The sequence below is a fragment of the Silurus meridionalis genome, chromosome 14 (assembly GCF_014805685.1).
Source record: "Silurus meridionalis isolate SWU-2019-XX chromosome 14, ASM1480568v1, whole genome shotgun sequence".
NCBI lineage: Eukaryota > Metazoa > Chordata > Actinopteri > Siluriformes > Siluridae > Silurus > Silurus meridionalis.
The window spans coordinates 14,517,541-14,537,301 of NC_060897.1; the positions used below are offsets into that span (position 1 = coordinate 14,517,541).

The window sequence follows — 19,761 nt, forward strand, 5'->3', positions numbered from 1 at the left end:
TAGATAGATAGATAGATAGATAGATAGATAGATAGATAGATAGATAGATAGATAGATAGATAGATAGATACGTACAGACGTACAGACGTACATACATTGTTGTCATTGCGAAGTACAGGAACAGCAATGAAATGCAGTTTAGCATGATAAGTGCAGACAAATATATAAATATATGTACAGAAAATGAAAATAAAGTCTCTGGGCAGTGAAATAATGTGTAGAAGCTGATAAGCAAGTATATACATATATGAAATAAGATTGAAGCAAGGCATGCATGTGTAAAGAATGCGGGATATACGTACACATTTACCATATGGAATATGTGCAACTTTGCCTAGTGTTATACACAATGTACAGTACAGACCAAAAGTTTGGACACACCTTCTTATTCAAAGAGTTTTCTTTATTTTCATGACTATGAAAATTGTAGAGTCACACTGAAGGCATCAAGGGCTATTTGACCAAGAAGGAGAGTGATGGGGTGCTGCGCCAGATGACCTGGCCTCCACAGTCACCGGATCTGAACCCAATCGAGATGGTTTAGGGGTGAGCTGGACCGCAGAGTGAAGGCAAAAGGGCCAACAAGTGCCAAGCATCTCTCGGGGAACTCCTTCAAGACTGTTGGAAGACCATTTCAGGTGACTACCTCTTGAAGCTCATCAAGAGAATGCCAAGAGTGTGCAAAGCAGTAATCAAAGCAAAAGGTGGCTACTTTGAAGAACCTAGAATATGACATTTTTCAGTTGTTTCACACTTTTTTGTTATGTATATAATTCCATATATAATTCCACGTGTTAATTCATAGTTTTGATGCCTTCAGTGTGAATCTACAATTTTCATAGTCATGAAAATAAAGAAATTTTTTGAATGAGAAGGTGTGTCCAAACTTTTGGTCTGTACTGTATATACAGATGAAACAGAGATATGAAGAAATCTAGGATATAAAATGAATTACAATTATATACATGTATAATTATCCAGAGGATACAGATTGGCTCTGTACAGATTGGAGCTGAACTGCATGAAGATTACTGGCAGTATCATTTAATAAAATAATTGTGTAATAATTAAATGAATAATGTAATAATTTAATATGCATTATATTAATATAGTATGCACGTTACTCTGCGTGTCGTTGTGTCCGTGGTGGTGCAGAAATAAAAAGGTTGGGGACTATTTTATTAGTACACTAAGTATTAAGCGCGTGCATGTGCGCCTGCGTGTGCGCGGGCGCGTGGTTGAGGGCGGACTTACACAGGCTTTTACGTGCCCGCTGTGAAACACGTCAGTGGGCAGAGCAGTTCCACCCAAATCCACACTTCCTCATATCTTTCTCACCGACAACAGATAGACACATAGAAACGGTTTAGTCCGCGTTTGTAATATATTAAATATTTATAAACAAAAATAAAAAACAAGGATACCACAAACTTTCGAGGGTTAGAACTAAAGCCGTTCCTCGTGCACGCGGTGGAAAATCCCTCAGTTCGGTAGCAGCTGCTCTCCGGAGTCGTGTGTATTACTGGCGGAAGGCGGGTTGTTCTTATTTTTATTATTTTAGAGGTGTTTCAAAGTTTGGCACGAGTATAAACCGAGAGTTTGGCTTCCGCTTGTGAGCGTTTACAAATATTAAGAAGAAGAAGACGTTACAGAAAAAAGAAGACGCCATGGTGCTGAAATCAGAGGACGGTGTCGGTAAGTTAGTTGCCTGTCAGAGAGAACAGTCAGTTAGCACTCAAAGCTAACACACGTTCAACAAGTGTGAGTTAGCTTTGGGTGTGTGTGTGTGTGTGAGAGAGAGAGAGAGAGAGTGTGAGTGTGTGTATGTGTATGTGTATGTGTATATGTATATTTATGTGTGAGGGGATAGTGTTAGTGTTGTTAGTAACGTTATTGAAGTGTTATGTATATATACACACACACACACACACACACACACACACACACACACTAAACATGTTGGTTAGGGTTTTGGGTTACTGATTGATGTTCGGAAGTTTAGGGCCCAAGTATTGCTAAGCTGCCACTCTCGGGCCCTTGAGCAAGGCCCTTAATCCTCTGTGCCCCAGGGGCCCTTTATCATGGCTGACCCTGTGCCCTGACCCCATCTTCCTATCATCGCTGGGGTATGTGAAGAAAGATTTTCACTGCTGTAAACTACATGTGTGAAGTAAAAATCCTCTTTCTTTAACTTTAAAATATATTTTTATTTCAGGCTCTTTATACTTCTGTCCCCTATTTATTTAATTACTGTTCTTATTCTTTTATTGTTTTGACTGTGTGTCTTAAACTCACAGTAGCTTCCTGTGTATTCAGCAATATAAATAACAACAGATTTATCTATTTTTTACGAATAGAAAAACAGCAATATTAGGAACCATTTCCAAGTGGTGAATTAAAACAACAATGCATTTGTTTTTAGGTACAAATCACAAATATTGGCTATTTTGCTGTAAATCATGTTAAAATGTGGAAAACTAGTGGATGTGATATGGGAAAATGTTCCTTTGTTTATGTCGAAATCAAATACGTAATCTTAATCCAATTAAATTTCCATATCATTAATCGGAGATTATGAAAAGGCTGCTGTATTTGTATCTCAGCCTGCATTAATAAATGCCACTGGTAACAGTACCATATTGTTTCGCAAGCCGGTGTGTGACGTAACTGCGAGCTCGATTGCATCATTGATTGCGTTGTCTTTAATGTTGGGCAGTGAAAAGGTCCTTTCGTCTCATTTCTACTGTATTTCAAGGTTCGGCTTTATCCCGAATCGGAAAAACCCTGCTAAATAAAACGGATCTGTGGATCTGTGTGATTGGATTGTGTTTCAGCTTTAAGTCAAGGGATCCTAGACCTGATATCGAGACGATTTTGAAAACATAATTGAGGATAAAAGTATTTAAAAGAGAAATGTATTTTTGTTGTTTGGAATGATTTGTTGAATGTTTTGCAGTTTTCTTTTGCACCAAAAGCTTTGAAAACACTTTAACACACCTTAACATTTAACCAAGAAAAACAACACACTGGAAACATACACAGGTGTTTAGTTGATAACCGAAACCCTACGTGCGTTCGAAAAGAAACTGAACCACTGTGTCATTTCAACATCCTTAATCTTGTTGGTGATGCCTTCAACATTGCGTGGGTCGAGTTTTACTTTTTAAAAAGGTATTAGACATATACTTAGCAGCTAAAGAATTAAAATGCAGTAAGGTGAATGAACAGTGAGACAGGTCTGGCCTGAGAGTGTTTGACCTCTGAACATCAGACCTGTCGCAGTCCGAATACTTGGCCAACAGAGACAGTCAGTGGCAGTTTAACAGAATGAATCATGCAGCCTACACCCAAACGTAATCTTAGTCATATCTTTAGTCTAAAAAAAAAACCACTCATAACAAACCTCCTGGCAGCCTGCAAAATTAGCAGCTGCACAACGCTGTAGTCAGCTCAACTTGTCTGCTGAGACAAGGCATGGCTTGTCCTCTAAATAGCTGGCTTGGTATTTTGTTATGCAACGTGTTCTACACCTATCTGTCAACCACACTGAAATATAGGTTCGCTTTCCTCTGTGTGCTTACATTCTTGTTCAATTCGCCCAAATAATTTCTAAACAAAATCCACAATCCCGTGATCATACTGTCATCGAAAAATTGCTGCCTGAACAGTGATGTCTCGAAGCAGCTGCTAATTTTCCATATAATACTAATAATAAAGCATTACTGACAACCAATCAACCAATATTGAAATTTCCCGTCTCTGCAGTGTTGTTGTGTAGTGTGTAGTGTGTAGTGCTGTCCTGTGCCACTCCTTTACATCTGTCAACATGGGATGTCTGAGTGGCATGGAATAAATCTAAGAAATATATATAACATTTTATTTAATACTTATCGAGCATTGTAGATCAGAGGCTCAGGATCTGACTGTGTGTCTTTAATGCATAAATACTGCAGCACAATAAAGTGTTCTCAATTAATATACTACCTTTCCAGTCATACATGGTTCTTCCCCATATTGTTAGCACAAAGTTGGAGGCACACGATTGTAGAGTATGTCTTTAAATGCGTTAGCAATGAAATGTCCCTTCCCCTTGAACCAGGAGACCCGAAACTGTTCCAGCATGACAATGACCCTTTGCAATAGGCCAGCTAGAGCTCTGAACTCAACCCTATTGAACACCTTTAGGATGAACTGGAACACTGACTGCACCCCAGGCCTTCTCACCCTACATCAGTACCTGACTTTACTTATGTCTTTGTGGCTGAATGAACACAAATCTCCACAACCACATTCAAAAATCTAGTGAAACATCTTCCCAGAAGTGTGGAGGCAATTTATAATAGCAAACAAGGGACTAAATGTGGAATAGGAGGTTCAATAAGCACATGGGAATCTTATGGTCCATATAGTGCATCTTATATAATCCAAATAATTTTGTGCAGTTCATATTTTTATCTCAATATTGAGTTTGTGACATTAATGTTGCAGCTGTCTTAAAATAACCACTTTAGGATCAGACCGTTTAAAAGTGTTAAATGTGACCATACAATCAATAAAGTAGCTGATACCACTGTCAGAGCTGCTGTTATAGAAAAATAATAAACCCTTTTTTTTTTTTGCACAGGGGCTGATAGTTGATGATAAATCCTTGTAATACAGTGTTGTTTCTATAGTAACATTTCATTCCTAGGTAGTTACACAGAATATGTTGCACAATTTGCCAAAAAAAAGAAAAAAAAGTGTTATGTAACAAAAAGTAGAACTTTATTGCCATTAATGCGTGGTTCCAGTACTCTGCTTTGTTTTTATTCTTGTCACATGGTCACACTGTGTTAATCACCATAGGATCCGACTCCTCCAGTGCAAATTCATAGCCAGCCAGATGACATTGGACATAAACATATTATTTGTTTTTTTTATATTTATATAGTGTCATGATGCCATCTATAATATATGTCCTGGACACACTGCACATTGAGCTGTAATTCTGAACAATAGAATCAGAAACAAAACTTAAGATCTGTAAATGATCAGTTTTCCACAAATGCTTATCATCGCTACACTAGATATGAAATTGGATGTTTTAAATCAACAGTCTGGAATTTGGTCAGATTTAGAAACTGCCTGAGCCAGACGCGCATTTAAATGATAAAACATTAAAAAAAAAACATTGAAAGCAAGCTGTCGCATGACGTGATGTTGAATTTTTCTATTCTTTTCATGAGAATCTCTGGATTTAGTAATATTACACTGTAAGTGTGAGAAGTGCCAGTTTTGTTAGAAAGCTTCCAGATTTTCTATAGGAATGTTCTCTTTCTCGCTCGCTCTCTCTGTAATTCTCTCACTCTTTCTCTGGCTCTGTATTTATATTCTGTTCTATCACCAACCAGTTTTGTGCATTTTCTTACACTACAACAGGCAGCTGCAAGTCTTAACTTATCCCCACTTCCAGACGAGATGCAAATCAACAGGTTGCACCCGACTCTGACTCGATGTTTGTTAATGGTCCCATTGATAAAGACACAAAACCGCAGCGCAATTTCCAACATTATTTTCTTTTATTTGCATGAGAATGTAGGGAGTCAAAAGCAGCTAAATTCCACGTTAATCTCTAGTTCTTTTGTCTTAACACTTCCTGTAGTTTGGAAATGTTATTACTGTATGTGATGAATGGCAGAATATCTGAGGGAATCTGAGAGCATTTCTGGAGGGGTAGAATGAGATTATGGGAGCATTATAGAGCAGGTGTGTGTGTGTGTGTGTGTGTGTGTGTGTGTGTGTGTGTGTGTGTGTGTGTGTGTGTGTGTGTGTGTGTGATGGAGGTTGAGTGCTGATGGTTGAGGATTATGGAGGATTGAGCAGGCCAGCTGTCATTACCATGAGATAGAAGGGAACAGGAGAGAAATGATGCATTTTCAGGGTGTGATTTATTTTTTTTTTGTAGTCATCGATTTATTTGTATCATTAGCTTCTACTATTTAGTTCATTTCAGTTCAGTTCTATTTGTGCAACAGTTTAACTTTAGATATTACAGGGTTACAAATATGCAGTGTGAGGTTTGTTGTTGGGCTGCAGGTGTTTGAGGAGTGTAAATCTTTAGGTTATCCATGTAGTTACTAGTGAGTCTGTAACTGCACTGTTGACTTGCAGTTGAGATGTTTAGTTATACTTAAGTAGGATATTAGATTATTTTTTTGGTTTGAATTTAATAGATCTACAAGGTAAAAGAAGTAGAGAGTATGAGACAGTGTCATGTCTTACATACAGCTACCTTTCTTTACTTCAAATAGGTTTTAGCAGTATGACCATATAATGTTAATATTGTTGATAGATTATGTGACAATACCCAATTTTTAGAGATGTTGTGGACATTGTAATAGTTTAAATTACTTTTATTGTTATTATAGCAAAGAGACTAAAAAACTTTAAATACAATTTATGTATATTTTTTTTAATGAAAGTCAAATTTAATACCAATATTTCTATCAAAATAGAACCAAAATTCGAAGTCTAATTTATTTACGTTTATGGCATTTTGGCAGATACCCTTATTCAAAGCAACTTACCATATACTCATACACACACATTATCTGTGTGGAAGTGTGGAGGGAAAGAGGATCCCAGCAACAACCTGTGCAGCTCTGGTGAATTCCATGTTCTCCTGAATTAAGACAGTGCTGGATAATAATGGTGCTCACGTAAAATATTGACACTTTGGACACAGTTTTGACATGTTCACTTTGGGTGTGCTCACTTTTGTTGCGAGGTATTTTGACAATAATGTCTGTTTGTTTAGTTATTTTCAGAGGACAGTAAATCTCTACTGTTCTACACGCTGCACATTGCACTCTAAAGTACAGTGGAACCTCGGGTTACGAGTTTAATTGGTTCCATCACTTTACTCTTAACCTGAAAAGCTCATATCCCGATACAAATTTTCCCATAAGAATGAATAGAAACTTCGGTAATTCGTTCTGGACACCCAAAAAGTGTTTCTAAAAAAAAATAACGGCAATATTCACTAATATTATTTACTTTTAACATGTTATATTGAAATCGTATCATATAAAAACATATAAACATATAAAAAATAAATCTTTAAATGGTACCTTACCTTTAAGAAGTCTCGCTGCATGCATGATGGAGACGACGTCCGTAGAAGCGGGAGGAGGGAGAGTTATTGTTTGGAAGGAGATTTTCCATCAGGCTACTTTGTTGGCGGCATGGTGATAGGAATACGTACAGTATTTAAAGTTCAGTAATTCCACACTGTTAGAGCGACGGCGGATGTGTATGTGCTGCGAGGCGCAGCGAGAGCACGTGGCGATACGTAAAAACTAACCTGCCTGCGATTTTTCCGTGCGCGCTCGTATCCTAAAAATTTCTCGTAACTAGAGGCAACATTTTTTATGAACTGCGATTCGTAACCTGAATTATACGTATGCCGGGGCGTTCGTAACCCGAGGTTCCACTGTATATTCAGGTTTTAACTCTATAGCTATTATCCCGTCAAAAGATTATATTGAAATGAAATACAAATGAAATACAATTATTTTAAATTATTTATATATTTTTTGTTTCTTTTTATTTTTGAAAAACCTTCCCCATCCATTTTGCAATGTGACACACAAATACTGTTGTAATGCCAAACTTGCAAAAATAGATTTTTAATTGCACTTTGTTGTTAATGCTGAATAATTTTGTTTGTGAATGTACTTAAGTACTAATTAGTTTAATTTGTGTACTTACACTTATTAGTTAATGCTTATTCTTTTATACTTATTAAGTGATAAATCTTTAGTGTTACAAGTTTTTCATCACAACGCTTTCTCCAAAGCCCTGGCTAGGAAGACTATAAACTGAAAATTAAGCAGGATGTTGCAAGACCTGACTTTCACCCAGGCAGGGTGTGGACTTTAAACTCTCACAGAATGGAGCTCTGAGCTGGTCAGGAACTGGCAGCAGAGAATCTACTGTGTGAAGCGATCATGGGGGTTGGCAGCAGTTTTGATGCCAGGCGTGGAAAAAACAAAAAAAGGGGTGTGGGTTTGAGGTTTGTTTATGTGTTTGAGATGTTTACAGCCTACTGTGTCTGGCTTGGTCACATGACCTGAGCCTGTGGCTTCCGGTGGTTAATCGGATGTGTAGCGGATGTGTGTAGGGTTTTTCCATCAAGCCTAAGTACAGTATGGTAAGGGAGGTCTAGCTGAATGTATAGAGGTTTAGTGTGTTAAAGGAATGTACAGGCTAATTCCACTTTTATGCTTAGGTGTCAGCATTTTATCAAGATTCTGCGTACTTCTTTATAATTCTGAAAGTGTTATAATACATTTTTTACGCAGTGTGTAATCTCTTTATGTCTCCACTAGGGGTGTGTAACGGTAGTCAATAAGCAGTGTTCAGACACTGAAATTTGCGGTTAATTGTGTCTGCTTTTAAAACAGTGATAAGCTATGAAAAAGAAAATCCTGCTATAAGTGATATGGGGGGAATTAGACCTCTTCGAATAATTGACAGGCAGGTAGACCCACCTCCCTGCAGCGAAGCTTCCTGATTAATGCTGCTTCCAAATATACTTGAAATTTCCAACATCTGACTGAAAAAACAGTAGAGACCATGCACCTGCAACTCGGGAACAACGTTTGATTCATAGAGCATAGCTCTGCTCTGGTTCTTTAGATGTACTGTCTGGTTTGATTGATTCTTTCCAGGGCTTTCCTCTGCTCACACGTTGCAGGATGTTTACGCTGCAAATCTCGATCTGTTTGCTTTAGAGAAGCCCAGTCTGTCCAACCTCCTTTCACACACTGATCAAACTTCATATCACAGCAATGGTTCAACTTTTTATTTTAGGACACAATCAGATTATTGGTAAATATTCTTCCGAATTGTAATAGTGTAACGCTGTATTTCTTCAAATTATAACACAGTTTTGGCTAAAATAATTTCCACAAACAATTTCTTTTTATTCTTTTTAATTTATTACAGAAGCACAAATTCTCCCTCTAATCTTAACAAAGTAATATATGTAATGCAGTTTCTATCAATTCTCAAAAATTCAGAAATTGTTAATAGTGTAGTGTTTGTGGTTATGATCACACTCTTGATGTCACCCAAATGAGGATGGTTCCTCTTTTAAATCTGGGTCCTCTCAAGGTTTCTTCTTCATAACATCTGAGGGAGTTTTTTCTTGCCACAGTCACCACGGCTGCTCATCAGGGATAAATACACACCATTCAGCTTAACTGTTGATTTCTGTAAAGCTGCTTTGAGACAAAGTCGGTTGTGAAAAGCGCTATAGAAATAAACTTGACTTGACTAGTGTTTGAATACGTCATCATTTCTGTACCAATGGCTTACAGGTGGACTTGTGATGTAAACATTGATAAAATGAAATTTTATAATAGGACACTTTTATTACACATTTCTGGAAGCTTTTTAAAAAATCTTTGTTTTGTAAAAGGAGAAGGTTTTCAGTATGGGCTGCGTTGCAGTTTCTCAGGAACATGATGGGGGGTTTTTATCTTCAGGAGAAATGAGAGTGTGGTTGGGGAGCGACTGTTTTTAACTGATAACAGGAACCAACTTGTTTCATGAACGTTATACTACGTTATTGTAACTCTAAACAAACCTAGAGTTTCCCAGCATGGGAACTTTTTCAGGACAAAGGATTTTTACCGTTTCCTCCTTCTCTGTTAAATGAAATGCTTTTTATTTGTATTTTTTGTTTAGTTTTTTTTTTTACAAAGAGATAGAGAGGGAAAAAGTCTCCTGATGCTGGTGGGAGGGGAAGAAGTGTTTATCACTGCTTTAGAGTATGAGATAACAGGAACTTTCTCTCTCTCTCTCTCTCTCTCTCTCTCTCTCTCTCTCTCTCTCAACATATCTTCACTATAAACTCTACATATACCCTAGGAATAAATTGAGGCCACTTAAAGAGAACGGATAAGAGTTTTGTCATCTTTTGGAACTGCGTGATGATTCGCTGACCTCGCAGTGAAGTAACGTCTGTCACAGATCTCACTGAGTCACTATTTACTCTGTATGAGTAACTGATGGATGCCTCATTCACCTGAGGGATTCTAGTGTCACTTCGTGTATATGCACGTGTGTAAGAGAAGAGAGGGCAGGCTGGAAGGATGGACAGACAGACAAATAGAATTTTTTAAATTGTAATCCCAAGGGAAATTGCTGAGGAATGTCTAATCTGACTCACTAATCCGAGTGAGCCATTTCCTCTATTGCTGCTACAAGTAAAGCGACCCTTTCGACTATCTAATCTTTATTTTCTCTTTAACACTCTCTTTTCTCTCTTGTTTTTTGTTTTCTTTCCCAGTTCTCAATTAAAGCTCACAGGTTTTCCTCTTATTTCTGCGAAGCCTTTACAGCAGTGAACTAGCAGTTTGTTAATAGTTTTTTCCTGAAACCTCTTAGCTTCAGATTTGTACTGTTTTGTACTGTGATATATTTAGGTATTATTATTATTATAATTTTTTATTATTATTTTTATTACAAACTGAATAGAAGCTTCTGGTTTAATGTTACAATTTTGTACTGAATCTTTCAAATGTTAGTTTTTGTATTTTAGGTTTGTATGTATTCAGTCTTATATATTTGCTTTTTATTGATCCAAATATTTTTGGTAGACATTTTGTTAAATGAATATGTTGTTTTGCTGTCGTTTATGAGCAAATATTATGATAACGAGGCAGCAACTAAACCACACTACTATACATTTCCATTTTTAAATCGAAGTCCAGTGTGGATGTTGAGAAAAAGGGCAGAGAGTGTCCACTGGGTGGAGCTTCAGTGTTAGTGACTGTCATGTCTCAACGATGGATAGGGAGGGAGGGAGGGAGGGAGGGAGGAAGAGCGAGGCAGGGAGAGTAACAGAGAGAGGGATGTCCAGATGGACTACAGCAGTATACTTGATAAGTGACAGTTTGGATATAAGCCTCGCTCTACGTCTCTCTCGCTTTCTCCTTTTTTTATTACCATAAATTCTGATCAATTTTGGATCGAGCGTGCTACTAAAGGATATTAATTTTTTTACTGCGGCTGGTCCTATGGACTATTGAAGGGATGTATCTGTGTTTTATATAGTTATACTTCTCATCACTGACCAAAATCGAGTAGATTTACACAGTACCTCAAGATTGACTGAAGATCAGTGGGGAAAATATTTTTTCTCCCCAGGATTCCCAGGTCAGTTTTATGGCATTTCTCTCTTGAATATCTGGCAACATATAAAGTGCTGTAAATATTCATATATTGGAAAAGCACCTTCTGTTAAAGGTCGTCTATTGTACATTGTTTTTATGGTCCACTTGCAACATGGCTTTGTGTACATAAACTGTCACCATTAATTTGTACCAGACCGGTTTTCTAACCTTTCGTTATCCTTCCGAACTAAACGTCCTGAATCGGTTACTGTGTCTTTAAGACGCCTGTGTGTAAACGACCTGTGTCCTGATTGGATGTTCACCTCACCTGAAACACGTGTAGAGATCAATAAAGGCATCAGCTGGTTCAGAACTGCTGAACTGATTTTTTTTTTACAGAATCAGGCAATTATTGATTCCGAGGTTGTTGACTTGATGAGTGGCAATAGTGTGAGCAAATAGAAAATGTTAGAGTTAGCACATTGAGAACAGTACATACTTTTCTAGATAAAACTGCCTCGTAGACAGCGGTCAAGCTGAATCGGCAAAGTGCTTCATTTAATGTTCAAGAAGCACTCAAGTCAAATGAGCAAAACAATTTTTATTTTTATTCTTTTATTATTTCAAAAATACGTTAAATATCTTCCACGCTAAAAGCCCTACATTGGGCGGGGTTAACCCGTAGAATAGTTACTAAGCAAGGCTAATGCTGTTTTTAATTAAAGCTTACCTCTCAGCCTTTCTGATTTCTAACTAGCTAACTAACTAAACTAGCACAATTCATAATTCTAACTCTGGCATTTCCATTTTAGCGCATGTTGTCATTTCAACATTGCTGATCACAGCATGAAGCATTACACCGTGTACTGTATGTTAGTATTTGCCTTAAATCAGTCAACATATAGCCATAATTACTTCTATAATCTATGAAGTACAGCTGTTTTGAGGGATATTCACCAATATTCTCTAAAGTTAGCTAGATAGATTATTGATAGTGAAAGCTGTGCATGGAGATGTCCATGCGTTTTCCACTGATTCCAGAATAGACGAAACGTTGTGATTTCTTTATTACAGTGTCTTACTTGTGACCAGAGTTGTGAATAGAGCTTGTAGGCAAAGTTGATACAAGATGTTTGCAGAGCTACCGATAGTGTTTCTTAGTTGTATCTGTAAAAAGATTTTAGATTTTTAAGGTCAAAGGTTTTTATTTTTTTATTATTATTATTTTTTTTTTTTACAGAAAAGTTTCCAGCATATTGTTCTATCTAGGAGCAAATATAGTTGTAGAAGCACCTGATTTCTTCTAAAATGTGTCCAGTGATGAAACATTAATACTGACAGCAGTTTTCTTTGAATTAGGGAAAGGTCACAAGGTTGAGAAGCACATGTTTATCCTTCATATATTTCCGAATCACAATCTTAAGCCCTGAAACAATACCGCATTTCAGTATGTACACAGGGTTTAGTGGTTCAGGTGAAGGGTGTGTGTGTGTGTGTGTGTGTGTGTGTGTGTGTGTGTGTGTGCACACGATTGATTTTGATTCCATGTGGTCCAGTTGGGGTAATAAAGCTCAGGTTTATAGCTGGCCTGTAAAATGAGACTAGCTGTAGCCAGACTCAGTGAGCTGGACTAGGTTCACACAGATTTACATAGAGACCCAGATTTCTGGGGTTGTTTGGAGTTTGGAGTTAAGTACTTAATCACTTCTAGTCCTTCACTAAGCAGGTGGATGAAATTTGGATCAGTGAGCGAAATTTCATTCGGCATTCGCTGTGTATGATGAGGATGACGATCATTGGCTCTAAGCCTCTGTATGATTCCATAATGAAACTCCATATCCCAGATGTAAGATTTAAATAATTGAAATTTCTACTAGTCTTGACTACATTTACTAAAACATTTGTTTAATCTGGATTTTTCCACCCTCAAAGCAGCGTTTCTTTTTTCTTTTCTTTTTTTTTTTTCTTTTTTTAAAGCGCACTTTATTTCGTGTAGGATGTGTTGTCCGGGGGAGTTGAATGAGGACACTGGAATGACAAGACAATCTCGTCTTCATTCTTTCCCAGAACTGACCGAGTTCAATAATGCTAGTGGAGGTTGTGTGGGTGCATCTTATCTGTGATCTGCCTACTGCTTGTTTGTTCCTCTGCCAGTGTGGCCCACACCTCTCCTGTTCGAACAGTGTGCTCTGTTTTCCGTGGCAGGCTCCGGTGAGTCCCCAACGGCCTTGTTTTCTGCTGAACCGTCACCATTTGTGTGTTTGGCGCTCAGGTCAGCGCAAGTGCGAGAGGTCGTAGTTGAGGATCGTGTAAAGTACTACGCCACGTAACTGATGCAGGGGTCTCTCTTCTCACCATTTAAAAGTTGAAGGCATCTTCTGAGTAGTGTCGATCTGTCCGAACATGAAAAAAAAGGATGAAAAATAATTATAGTGTGGCTTTATGATGTGTTACTGTGCTGCCATTTTCTAAGGACGTAATAGCAGAAGGTGGTTTAGTAAGCAGCACTGTTTCAGGTATTACAGAGTACAAAATACAATGCTGGTGCGGACTCATGCCGCTGATTAAAAAGTAGTTTTTAAGCTATGGTAAAGTGTAAAAACGTGGTATCTCAAAGCTGCTCATTATGTGTCTTTTTGTTTCTCTGTGTGAAACCGATAATACAAAGACGACTTTGCCAACAAGCTGAGAAAAATCTCACTGTAGTCCAGTAGCTTTCAGCTCCTCCAAGGCTGAGGTTTAAGTTGGATTGATGGATGAGGCTGGTTTTAAATGTCATTAGCTGGGCAGATGTGTCTGCATTTTGCCCTCTCCAAAGTAGAGAGCTGAAATTTAGAAGCTTTCAGTCAGATCAGTAGAGGAGGAGGTGGAAGGGGTCAGACTTGGCGGAAGCTGAGGATATCGGAATGGGCAGATGGCTGGTTAGATTGTATGGATCAAGAAGAAAATCATAAATAGGTCTTTTTTTATTTAGATCCTTAAAGTAAAATGCACTGAAAACCAGACAAAAAGCACAATATTTACACTAAAGAACGACGAGAACGCACTCAGAACAATGTCTATGAAGTGACTGAGCATGAAGCGTGGAGACGGAGGTGACGAGCGATGAACAGAATCCATGACTGAAACCAAACGCATAAAAAAAAAAAAAAAAAAAAAAGCTTGTCTTCCCAAAAACTTCTCGTACTCCTACAAAGATATTTCCGCTCGTACTACAAGGAACTCGTACACCCGGGTTAAACTGTATCTTGAAATTTCAATGGTCATTTCCGTCATAAGATGTTAGGAGGGAGCGTTTGATTAGTGTATCGCTAAAGTATTAAAAAATAAATAAAAATTATTAACGCCTTTCAAAAAATATTAACTTTGTTCCAACCTAATATTAGGCTTTCTTGTCAATACAGCATTCCATGAATGACATCACAGGACCAACCACTTTCTACAATGATCTGACTAAGCATCGAATAATATTCCTCCATACTGCTAAAGCGTCTTCTCTGGGTGAATAATCTATACTGTACTATACAGACAAGGGCCTTAATGTGCACATTGTTCAGACCGTTCAATAACGGTGGGATCTCTAGGGAAAGGGAAGCTTCAGAGAAGACACCATATCACTTAAACCATAATGGTCATGTCTGAGATGGAGCAGAGATGTTAACTCTTGGTCACTGGCCTAAGAGATAGTGGATGATCACACAGTTGAAAGCTTATTGACATTTTTGGTCACTAAACTGGTTTCAAAAACATTACTCCAAAATGGACGTACTCCAATTTCCTTTTTTCGTTTGTGACCCGATCCTCAAACCATTGTTTTTTTCTTTAGATTTATATAAAAAAAAATTGTGATGTCTACTTTTACTATTTAGGAAGTCAAGCTTTATACATCACGGTATCATTGATCGCCGATAGGCAGCAGCCTGACAGAAAGGATGTGCTTGCCTGTTGCAAAGCCTACACATGCTCTGTGTGTGTGTGTGTGTGTGTGTGTGTGTGTGTGTGTGTGTGTGTGTGTGTGTGTGTGTGTATAATAAAAGATTTTTGGAAAAACCCCAATGTTTTGAGAATTGGGTGCTTTACATGAAAATTTGTGGGCAGTCCCTCTATGACGTCTGATGCTCAGTTTCAGGTCTGCTTCAGTTTCTTTTGTGGTCAGTAGGGCAGTGCGAGTTTGAGGTCAATCATACTTACAAGGTTTAAAAGCTTCTAAAATGCATCGAAAAAAGGCGTTCGTTTTTAGGTTTATGTCTGTAATCACAGATTATATCTGCAGTTCTATGCGACAATTTGTTGCTTGTGGTTAGCAACATGGCGTTCAGAAACTGTCAGTGTTGCACACTGAAACAGAAAGAGGTCTTTTAAGATAAAGTGTCCCATTTGTTGGGGATTTCCATCAAACATGAACATAATTCATCACTTCTAAGAAATTATGGGCATTATTATCAAACTGAGAAAGTAAATGGCTTTCACATTTCTGACAACAACAATATTCCTGGGAGTCAATGCAGCATACATTTATAAAGAGATGGATAAATTCATCAGCAGGCTCACTGGACAATTCATAGATTGGTTGCCTGGAAACCTAAATGATAAGGCTAAAATTGGTAGTTTATGATGTAATGGCAAAAATAAGAAAAAACACTAGATATTGTAGATAATGTGGTGCATTAATAAAGACTATGGAAACAAACTAAATTCTCAGGGAGAGGGTGACTGTGTAATCAACCATAAAAATACCACCATGTTTCTGATTCTGAACAGATCACTAGTCATTATAGAGCAGATTTAGTCATATATTGTACTATGTGTAGGATTCAGAAGCCTGGGCGGTAACTACAGCATTGAGGTGTGTTACAACACCATGAAGTATGTTATGTTTAAATGTACCAAATGACACCTTTTATTTTGCAGTGGTTTAAATTTTTATTTTCGTTCAAGTCTAATAGCCTGGACACAAAATCTGCTTGTTCTGGATTACAGATGTGTCCACTCATAATCTCTCTTGAATCCCTGGTACTTGAAATGTATGAGGAGGTAACATTGACCTTTTCTGGAAACGTGCTGGTCATCATTTACCTAAGAACTTCATTTGAGCCACAAATGATCTTAAACTGGTTGTTCGATCTGATGTGCAGCTCTTGTGCCTGACCGAATAAACAAAACGAGTGCCATTTCCTCATGAATGTCTGTAGGCGACGACGCCAAAAGAGCATATGCAGGGGCCCAGCCACAGGACGTCTTTCTTTATTCATGGTCCAGCCTGTGGGCCATCCCTGCCACTGTGGAATCTAAAGAATGCTGTGGGTGGATATGTGGTGGTTTGAGAAGGTGTGCACGCCTCCTGAGAGGCACAACTACTTCCTGTTTTCCAAAAGCAAACTCATCTGCAGCTGTAAACTGTGTAGACAATAGTAGAATATCATTAGGTTGTTCCATTAGGCTTTGTGTGTTTGGCAAAAAAATAAAAAAAAAAAAGCTTCATTTGGTAATTCTAGAAGCATATTGCTTATTCTATGCATTTCTTCCTTTCTTTGTTGCTGATTTGTATTAAATGATTATTGACTGGTGCAACACATTTTGCAGTCTGATTACTATAAGATTTCAGTAGTCTGAGCAAAAGGGAGCAGTTGTGTGCTGCGATGAGCGTGGGAGTTGGACAGGCAGCTCTGGAACGGTCCATGTCGATCGAGTCTGGTGGGGGGGAGCAGGTGAAAGTCGCGATCAGCTGATCAGAGAGCATAATAACTCCATCTGTTTCACTGTGCGGAGGACATTGTACCATTGTTCTGGAGAGCCACGTTACAAATGAGTGCAGTTATTGCTTGAGGCCTGTGCTTGCTTGAAATATTCTTGTACTATTGTCTTCTTGCATTTTCTTTTACAGAATGCGTTTTAGAAACATTTCACTGCACCATTCCTTAAGCGACACACTTGCAACCCTGTCTGTTAATAATCGCAGAGCCAAAAATTATACATCACCGTCACGTAGCAAAATGGATGGAAGTCTGAGAATGTGATCAAAATATGTCTAAACATCTTAAGTGCATTTTTAAGCCATACAGCGAGAAAGGGAGTGTTTAAGAATTCCCGAAAGGATGACTAACGAAACAGGAAAAGGGTTTTTTTTGAAGGGAATTATATGAATGTTGAATAGAACTAAGCAAGTCATATCAGGTTACAAGACAGAAGTATGTCTTTTTTTCTGTCTTTACACAACTGAGATATAACTCATGAACGCAATATGGCTTCCAGGACCCTTTTCCAATACATCATACATGCGTTTCTAGCTGAACAGTGACTGTGGGAACAAGGCAGCGTGTTACATGATGAATTATGAATAGTGGAGAGGGTTTCAGTGAGTGGGTGGGTGAGAGAACTTCCCTGTGGGAGACAGAGAGTAAGAGATGAAATATTAGGGAATGAGTACATTAAGGAGATCGTCCTCCTCCACCCCCACAACTCTCAGCAATCCTTACACAGTTATTTCCTCTAAGCCATGACCTGAGCACATGGATGTACCTTTGACCCCTTGGGTAACTATGATGAGAGGAAATAGGGTCATGGTGGACTGTGAGGGGGCACTGAAAGGGCCAACTCATATAATATAGTAGCTGAGACAGATATTTTCACTTTATGCACGGCTATATTCACCCTGTTTGTCTGTTGTGACGTCTAATATGTGAGTTTACTTATTATTTTTGACTATCTTGCAGCGATGTAGCTTTCCAGATTAGAAGAAAAAGGAACAACCCTGAAAATGTGATCTTAAAATGTTTAAAATGACGTCCACATGGAGGATGGACAAATTATAACATCATGAATGTAACCGAATTATAAAAGTAGGACTAATTATAACAAAATGTAGGAAACCCCTTTAAGTGCGGCATTTTGTAGAAAACAGTGTTTGAAAACGTCAAAAAATTGTTTATTATTTTTTCACTTTAATGGTGTTATTGTATATAAAGCTGTAGCTTCTTTATTTTGATGTGAGGAAATGTTTAAACGTGAGAAGACGTGTATGTAAACTATTCTGACAGTATTGTTCAAAGATCAGCATTTGATAAGATGTGAAAAAAAAACACACAAAAAACTAATCGCACTCAATTTCAGTAGGGAGAAAACTGCAAACACAGATGACAATAATATCAACTTCCTAATCTGCCAGGCAAATTTCAATGAAAAACCGATACACAAAAACATTTAATCTGCTGTTTCTTACTACACAGGGCCATTTTTTTGTACATAAGTTGGATAAAATTCCAGCTGCTGGAGATTTGCCTAAAGGCAAACTGCTGACATGTTGTGAACAAATCAATACAGTACACCATTAAGAGTTAAAATGAACTGCTTATATTTTATATATTATATATATTTTTTTTATATAATATATTTTTTTTATCTTACCTTTTCCAAAGTGAAATGATTGTTATTATTTGCAGTCATTCTCTGCACTGCTTACACTCGGTATCCTATAATAGGGAGACTAGGTAGTTTGCTTGAAAAGGATTACTGGATCCTGGACTGATTATTACTGGATTTAATGTTAGTTAATAGAATTTTTAAATCCAGTTCGCAAAAGAAAGATCATTACCATAGAGTAGGAAAGCAGCTGACAACAAGCAGCCTTTTATCACCAGTCAATACTAACATGATATCGGTGATCTGTTATGTCTCAATATGCCTTAATTTGGCTTTTGCATTGATGATCTTGATTTTTTTCCCTTTTTCTTTTAGTGCCCGACGACCTCACACCTGAGGAGCAGCAGGAGCTGGAGAACATCCGGCGGCGCAAGCAGGAGCTGCTGGAGGACATTCAGGTACCAGAGTTTATTCGAAATTAACCATGACATATAGTCGCTGAACATGTGTTTATTAGAATGCAGCATATAATAGTTCGTAGTTTAAAAATGAATGTTTGTTCAGTATAGATGATCCTACCGTTTTTTTTTTCATTTTAATGGTGACAGAATGCCAGTTATCTACTTGCTGATCACCATTGGGAATTCTTCGCTATGATTCCTTTAATCTGTCCAGATTTTTTTTTTACATTTTAAACAAAGCTTATATTTTCCTTAAAATGCCACAGCGGCGTGCTTGAAATCCATAGCTTGCCATTCGAGTCTAAAATGTTGGATTTTTTTTATTCAAATTACATTGATGATCGCCTTAAAAATCGTGAGCCGGGCAAAGAATCTCTGTTGTTAGGCGAAAATGGCAAAACCCGTCCTTTTTTTTGCTGGTAGTTTTGTTAGTAATGTCACTAGTAACTGTGCTAGTAATGTAAACGTCAGACATTCATTTGAAGGCTGTCAAACATACTAGATTTAACCAGCTGCCTTGCCAGTTACTAACAGCTACTTAACACCGGTTTTGCCAGTAATGACAGTAAAGTGCAGAGATGCAGCTTTCAAAATGTCAAGGAAGTGAGTCGGTGTAACAGGAACAAGAATCCAGGAGACTGATTACACAAAGTTGCTCTGATCAGACACAATTAAGTGAAGGTGCATCCCACAGTTCTACAGTTAATGTAATTCCAGTGATGAATAAGTTTAAATTGTCCACCCCGACCAGCCTATTTTTAATCTGTTGGAGAAGGTTA

General features: G+C 37.8%; 1 protein-coding gene across 4 annotated transcripts in view; it reads left to right on the forward strand.

Annotated features, from left to right (window-relative positions):
* cyth1a (cytohesin 1a) overlaps positions 1–19,761 on the forward strand; it is a 63,079-nt gene that overhangs the window by 23,122 nt on the left and 20,196 nt on the right. For 2 of the 4 annotated variants that reach the window (XM_046865782.1, XM_046865780.1), the window contains exon 2: positions 18,897–18,979. In XM_046865782.1, coding sequence (XP_046721738.1) covers positions 18,897–18,979 — 83 coding nt within the window. Of the gene's footprint in view, positions 1–1,280; positions 1,696–10,942; positions 11,206–18,896; positions 18,980–19,761 lie in introns of those variants that run through there. The other 2 variants (XM_046865781.1, XM_046865783.1) reach the window with 2 other exon arrangements.